Source organism: Antennarius striatus, chromosome 14 (genome assembly GCF_040054535.1).
Source record: "Antennarius striatus isolate MH-2024 chromosome 14, ASM4005453v1, whole genome shotgun sequence".
NCBI lineage: Eukaryota > Metazoa > Chordata > Actinopteri > Lophiiformes > Antennariidae > Antennarius > Antennarius striatus.
The window spans coordinates 17085474-17092891 of NC_090789.1; the positions used below are offsets into that span (position 1 = coordinate 17085474).

At 38.5% G+C, this 7418-nt stretch overlaps 1 protein-coding gene across 1 annotated transcript; it reads left to right on the top strand.

The window, feature by feature from the left end:
* The first annotated feature begins 3142 nt into the window (after positions 1-3142).
* On the top strand, positions 3143-6587 carry LOC137607440 (thyrotropin-releasing hormone receptor-like). Its single transcript, XM_068333209.1, has 2 exons — positions 3143-4170; positions 5543-6587. The coding sequence occupies exons 1-2, from the start codon at positions 3406-3408 to the stop codon at positions 5966-5968; spliced, it is 1191 nt and encodes a 396-aa protein (XP_068189310.1). The 5' UTR covers positions 3143-3405; the 3' UTR covers positions 5969-6587.
* The last annotated feature ends 831 nt before the right edge of the window (positions 6588-7418 follow it).

Here is a 7418-nt window from a genome sequence, read left to right on the forward strand (position 1 = left end):
ATATTTGCCAGCAAGCAATAAAACATTAAATGTTTATTTAGTGTATTTTACAGCACATGAGTTCAAGAAACACATCCTCACAGCTGTCCAATTAGATTTCATGGATACATGTGGAAAAACTTATGACATTAGCTGAATAACATTAAGGGATCAATAAAGTTCTACTCTACTCTATATTCACCTTCATATTTTATTTTCAAGGGAAGAAAAACTTGAACAAAATCTGACTGGTGATGATAGGAATCATGGGAAATGGAGGAGGGGGCATTACTATTATGTAATTTGCTTCCTGTTGTTGTTAAGGATGGACAGCTGATAGCGTCAGTGCCCGGAGAACGCGCTTATGAATAAAGTGTATGTTGGCGTGGACTTCATGATTGTCAGCTTTGGTACTGCAGAATGTGGGCAGTTGGTGTGGAGGACGGTTTCCACCTCCACATTTTTGTGAAGGGAAGATTCTGCTGTTGAAGGTCACTCCTGATTTGTTTGTGCTTTTTATTTTGGCTTCACAGAAGACTTTTCTTGTGTATTTGTTGTGCTTCAACAGCTGACATAAACTGCATCAGCCTCCGATTTGGTGAAACACTGCAGAAAAACATGATTGAATGTAAACAAGAACAGGTGGAGAAGACATGTCACCCAGTCCTGAGGTGCTGAAATTTTATGTTTATTAACCAAACATGTCAGAACAGATGATTCTATTATTAAAGTGAAGGCAAGATAATATAACTGTTATTACAAGATAACTGTAATATTTTTTAAATTTTATACTGTTTATATTTTAATTTTATACTGTTTATATTTTAGTTATAGTTTAGTATATAAGTCCTTTTAGTGCTGCATGTGTCTGTCTGTTAGTGTAGTGTATGTCTTGTGGTATGTCCTGTGATGTCAGTGTTTCTTTTTCTCCTGGTGTTTATCCAGTATTATTTGTTATGTAATGCCTGAGCAGTGGATATATACAATTTCCTCCGGGATTAATAAAGTATCTATCTATCTATCTATCTATCTATCTATCTATCTATCTATCTATCTATCTATCTATCTATCTATCTATCTATCTATCTATCTATCTATCTATCTATCTATCTATCTATCTATCTATCTATCTATCTATCTATCTATCTATCTATCTATCTATCTATCTATCTATCTATCTATCTAAGATGCCACAAAGAAATTATAGATATGATTGTCAGATCTGTGGATGTCACTCAGGAGGGAGGAGTCGTCCACGTATCAGAAGGTTTGTTCATCAGATTCATGCCCAACACATTTTCATCATGTAGGTTTACCTTTGTTAGATACGCTAGGTAAATGGTTGGTGCTAAGCCTTGTACTGTATTTATATTTCTGCTTGCATTAGAGTAGGCAGGTTTGTGTTTCCATGCATAAGATTAGGCAGAGATAATTTTGTTGTAAACCTTTTTATAATTTTGGTATGACCTTTGCTCTCCTCCTTCCCTACACCTTGTTTTTTTTCTACTTGTTCTCAGAACCGCTGGTTCTGATAATAAAGGCTCTTCTTCTTGCGATACAATCTGCCCCATCTCGTCTCCATCTGATCTCCATCATCATCTCCTCTCTATCGCTCTATATTTAGACACTAATTTGAATCAGAATCAGAATCAGTCTTTATTTGTCATGCTGACACACGTTTTCACACGGGACAATAGGAAATACCTCTCTGAAGGTCCCAGTAAGCCCGGTCGATAAATAAGATAAGTTAAGAAAAACAAGAAAAAAGTTAAAAATGTAAGATACATAAGATAAGAAGAACAAGAAAAAAAAGTTACAAATGTAAGATATATAAAGTGTAAAGTGTCTGAACAGCAATTTATCTACAATTTATTTGCAAGCCTTATTCTGATTTTCTCTTTCATTATCTCTAAACTAAGTTAAACTGTAGTGTGTAAATACTATTCATCTTTAAATGGTTTGTTCATCAGTGAAAGACAAACCTCCCAATGATGAAGTCATCTCATGTGGAAAATGTTTAAGTCATTTTCTTTTCTTTCAGGAAGCCTGGAATGTCCTGCATCTTCTCAATTTCTCTCAAAAGATCATTCCTCAACTCACAATATCCATTGGAGGTACACAATGTTAACCCTTCACAGGAGGTGTCAGGGAGTTGTGATGTCTGACTAATCACTCTGACTGAATCTTTCTAGCTCTTCAATTTTGTATTTATTTTTTCACCCCAACTGATCAAGGCAAAGTCAGGATCTGCCCCAGTTTTTTTTCCCAGTGACAAGTTTTTTTCTAGCTTTTTCTGGCTTCATGCTTGCTTTTTGGGGGTTCAGCTGGTTTCCTCTTTTTTCTGACTTTGAGGTCCCTCTGGAGTGATTCAGCGCTGTATAAATAAAATTGACTTGATTAATATCAGTGGAGTCCCAAACATTTGACCAGTTTGCCTCTTCTGGTTGTGCTTTGAGTGTCAGTCAAAATTCACAGGTAATAATTATACAGTCCATTAAGATCTGAGGGGTTAAAAATTATTTTAGGGCATAAAAGATATTTAATGTGATTTTAAAAAATCATATTTCATAACCTTACATTGTTATTTCTTTTCCAATTTAGAACTTGATTTTGCACACTGAGGTTCCTTTTAAAAAAATTTTTTTAGACTAATTGTTTTATGATTGTGTTGATTATAAATATGTAACGAGTGTAATGAGTGTGTACCACAGACCACAACTGTGTGTTTAAATTATTATAAGACCGGAAAACAAATCAGAGAACACAGTTCAGACAGAATTAACCTACTCAACAAGCTGAGTTTCAGCTTGTCAACTCAACAAGCTGAGTTTCAGAATCCAGCTGAGCTGGATTCTGATGAAGAATAAAACTGTTCTTTAGATGCGCCTCAACAGTCTGGATTCAAACGGTGACAGAATAAGAGTCGTCTGTTTAAATGTTGGATTTGTGGACTCAGCATTGATTTTTCTGTCTATAATATAGAGCAACAGAAAGCAACAACAGTGGTGACACATTAAGGATCGCATGTTTAAGGGGGGAGTGTGTTGATTTAATTGTGATGATGGACTAATCCCCCTCCGTACGTAGTGAGAGCTGATGCCAAGAGGAGGGCTCAAACCCAACCCGCCAGCTGTCCGTCAGACGCAGAGCGAGAACCGAGAACAGGGAGACGCGTCTCTTTTACGCACAGCAAGAACACGGAATGACTGCAGAGTCCGTGAAGCTCTTTGTCACGTTATGACGGTAAATGTAGAGCACACGGCTGGCAGTAGTTTAGAGTGTATTCAGACCGATGGATGTTCTAAATCACACGCAGAGTGGATTGATCTCTCGCCGCCGTCGCGCGTAAAAGACTAACCGGTGCGTCAGGAAACAACGTAACACCAGAATCTCTTTTCTCTCAGACATTTGAGCTGAAACAACAGGATGGAAAACTTCACAGCATCTCCACAGACGAACAACTCACTGGGCATCTGGACGGACTACACTATCCGCTACAAAGTGATAAGCAGCTTACTGCTTTTTGTGATTTGCGCTTTAGGGATCGTTGGCAACATTATGGTCATCTTGGTGGTGCTCACCACCAAACACATGAGGACTCCCACCAACTGCTACCTGGTGAGTCTGGCTGTGGCTGATCTGATGGTGCTGATAGCGGCGGGTTTACCGTCCATCACTGACAGCATCTTCGAGTCGTGGGTGTTCGGTCGCTACGGGTGTCTCTGCATCACCTACTGTCAGTATCTGGGGATCAACGCCTCCTCCTGCTCCATCACAGCGTTCACCATAGAGAGATACATCGCGATCTGCCATCCCATCAAAGCCCAGTTCCTATGCACCCTGTCCAGAGCCAAGAAGATCATTCTGTTCGTTTGGGCTTTTACTTGTCTCTACTGCGTGATGTGGTTCTACCTGTCGGACATACAGGAGCTGGTGTACGACAACATCACCATCATCACCTGCGGCTACAGAGTCTCCAGGAAGTTCTATTTACCCATTTACTTTTTTGACTTCGGCGTCTTTTTCGTGATGCCGCTGCTGCTCTCGGCGGTCTTATACGGACTGATCGCCAGGATCCTCTTCCTCAACCCGCTGCCCTCCGACCACAAAGACAACAAGAAGAACGGATTCAACGACCACAACGTGAAAAACGCCCGTCACTCCAGCTCCACCGCCAAATCCCGCAGACAGGTGGGGAGGGAGGGGATGGCGGTCGGGATGACGTCACGATCTCAGTCATTTAATCCCATTTTCTACCTCAAAGTGTTAAATGGATGAAACCAACCTCACTTAAACCCTTGTTTATTAATTCATCAAGAGAATGGTGCTCACACAAATCTAGGGTTTACTGTAGAAATACGCAGTATTTTACTCAACGCAGTTGTGTTTCTAAGGGAACTTCGGCGCTCTAATTATTCAAGACCTGCTTCGGTAAATAGTTTAATCATCGACAAACGTTAAATTTATGATGAGATTAAAGAATGTGAAGTAATGTTAATAGCTCTCTCTTCCACAATAATTAAATGCCACACACACCGACAGTTTATTCTCCAACCACGTGTCTTTGATGAACCATCTGGACGTACAAACGTTATAAATGTGGATATGTTTCCAAAAGTATTAGAATGATGGCAAAATATGTTTGTGTGTAGCTGAAGTGTCTTTGACACACGAAAGTGTGTGTCGGTGTGTATGAAGAGACCATGTGCGCGCGCAAAGACCCTGTGTGTGTTTTGGCGTTTCCTTCTGTTATCTTGCTGTGTTGGGGCTGTTTCTTAGCAACAGGCTTTGGGTCGTGGGTTTGCATAAATCCCATAATGACCTTTATTAGTTCCACTTGATGTTTATCTTCCATTGAAAGTTGTTGGAGAATTAATTTGATTAACTTCTAGAGACATGCTTTAATTTTTAGGAAAACTGTGTTGAATGCATGACAAATAAATAACAAATAAATGTTTTTGTGCTCCAACTAACCAACCACTAGTTATTGATGATCAATTTGAGATTTATTTAATAGATTAAGTTTTTTATATATAATAATTTGAAATTCATAAAATATTTTTTTCTTTAATTTGACTTATGATCCAAAACCCAGAAATATTCAGACCTTGAGGATTCAATGAAAGCACAGACTTTCACTGTGACTGGTTTATTTACCTGTTGCTTCAGCTCTTTATTGAATATTTATGCACACATTCTTCCACCAAGAGCCAAAAGTCCTCATTTGCTGAATTAAGCCTTATGCAAACAGCCAAACATCTTAATCTGGTGGATCCAGGTTGTTATTGTTTTTTAAAATTGTAAAATAGATTGTCATAGTATTGATATCAATAAGTTTGATTCCCTATAATATTTTCCTCTATGCTTTACTTCCTGGGAGGGAAATAAAATCTAATAATATCCTGAATCAACTGGAGCACATGCACCAAAATGTAAAGGGGTCCATTTTGGCCCAGGAAGCATCAGCCTGCTGACAAAAAAATAAACACACAAACAAACAAACATCCACTTCCTCTCTAGGAGCTGTAATACTACATCATTTCTGGTATATCGCCCCCTACAGGTGACTAAGATGCTAGCTGTTGTAGTGGTCCTGTTTGCCACACTCTGGATGCCCTACCGCACTCTGGTGTTGGTCAACTCCTGCCTGGAGAAAGCCTACCTGGACAGCTGGTTCCTTCTGTTCTGCCGCCTCTGCATCTACCTCAACAGCGCCATCAACCCTGTCATCTACAACGCCATGTCCCAGAAGTTTCGCGCAGCTTTCCACAAGATCTGCCACTGTGGTAGGAAATGTTCTGAAAAACCTGCCGCCTACAGCGTGGCCCTCAGTTACAGCATGGCCAAGGACACATCGATGATGGAGACCACCAATCCCTTCACCACAGAGCTGGAGGAGCTGACGGTCACAGACAAGCTGCTGTCTGAGCAGAAAGTGGTGTTTCCAGATTCTTGTGTCTACGGGAAGGTGAATTTCAGAGACGCCTGAGATTCTGAGTCAATGGAGGATAAAGAAATAAAACGTGATTAGTGGAGTTTCTCAAGTGGGAATATTGTTTCTGGAGTGTCTGCTGACATTTTCAGAAGGAGGCTGCTATTGATTGAGATGGAACTTACACTGTAACGTCTACTAGTGTCCATCTTGAAGCAAAGTGAAGGAACGATCTGTATTAAGTGAACTGTAGATTTAGCCAGTAGTTGCTTTGCTCGTTTATATTTGTAATTTGACAGACATACAGTGTTTAAATATAATGGTTGCTGATATACTGATGTACCAACTGGTTTCTTCCAGATCAGTGGCTGGCTAGTGAGTTCTGAGTTATAAAATAAAACTGAGCAGCAGCAGACTGCCTCTTGGAGCCTCTTCAGTGGGACATTCACTAGTGTTTGTGGACAAAGTCACACAACAGTCTTTCTTTGACTGAATAAGCCTTGAGATTCAGTAGTTTCAAATCTTCTTGTATGTTTTATGTGTACTGTATTTAAAGTTATTTATGGACATCTATGGTTTGTGAGACAGAAAGGAAAAGTTATATTTTTATTTCATCTACTTTCATCTTAATAGCTCATTAAAGCATTCTAAATATGTTTTTTGATGTACTATTTTAAAGCTGTTTCTTTTAACATTCTTGTGGTCCTGTAAGAATGTTTGGTGGCGATCCAAAAAAAAGGTAATTAGTATATTATCTTTGCGTTGCAAATAAATTTCTTTCTGGGATTAAATTATAGTATTTTTACTATTTTTATACCATTTTCCTGTGAATTTTCTTTCACAATCTTGAGTCTTTTTTTTTTTAAATCTCTGTTGCTTGTTTACTGTAACTCCTGTTCATGACATCTCTTTATTAACCACACGCACAAAGCAGGGATAGCTTTTGGTCACGAGCACCCAACATAAGTCACAAGCTGGTGGAGCCCAAAACAGAGACAGAGAGAAGTCATCAGGTGGCCACGAATATTAATGGTATTGATATCTAGAAAAGGTGATCAATAAAGAGGGAAATGGTTTCTGACACATAAGCCATTGTGTTTTTGTTTACACCGTTAGAATGGAACAGTGTTGTTTACAAACAACACTGTTACTTATTATAATGTATCCTTATTATAATGTATATATCCTTTATATACATTATAATATATAAAGGATTTATCCTTATAATGTATATAATGTATAAATTTTATATATATCCATCGTACACAAATTATTATTTTGAATGTTGCACGTTACTTGAATATTTAATATATATTTTTGAATCTTTTCTAAAGTCTAGATAGAAATATTCCAGATTCAAGCTGATGGTTCAAAGGCTGAGACCCTAAATATGAGTTCAAGTAGAATGAAGTCTCCTAATGAACTTGGTTCAGTGATTTTATAGTGTCCCTCAGCCCATGTGCTGATTTCCTAAATAGAATCATTAGATGTGTACAGTATTAGGTTG

Bases quoted from the DNA above. Each gene is read 5' to 3' on its own strand.
- LOC137607440 (XM_068333209.1), top strand. From the start codon at position 3,406: ATGGAAAACTTCACAGCATCTCCACAGACGAACAACTCACTGGGCATC. The intron at 4,171-5,542 runs GTGGGGAGGGAG...CGCCCCCTACAG, and splicing joins CCGCCAAATCCCGCAGACAG to GTGACTAAGATGCTAGCTGT.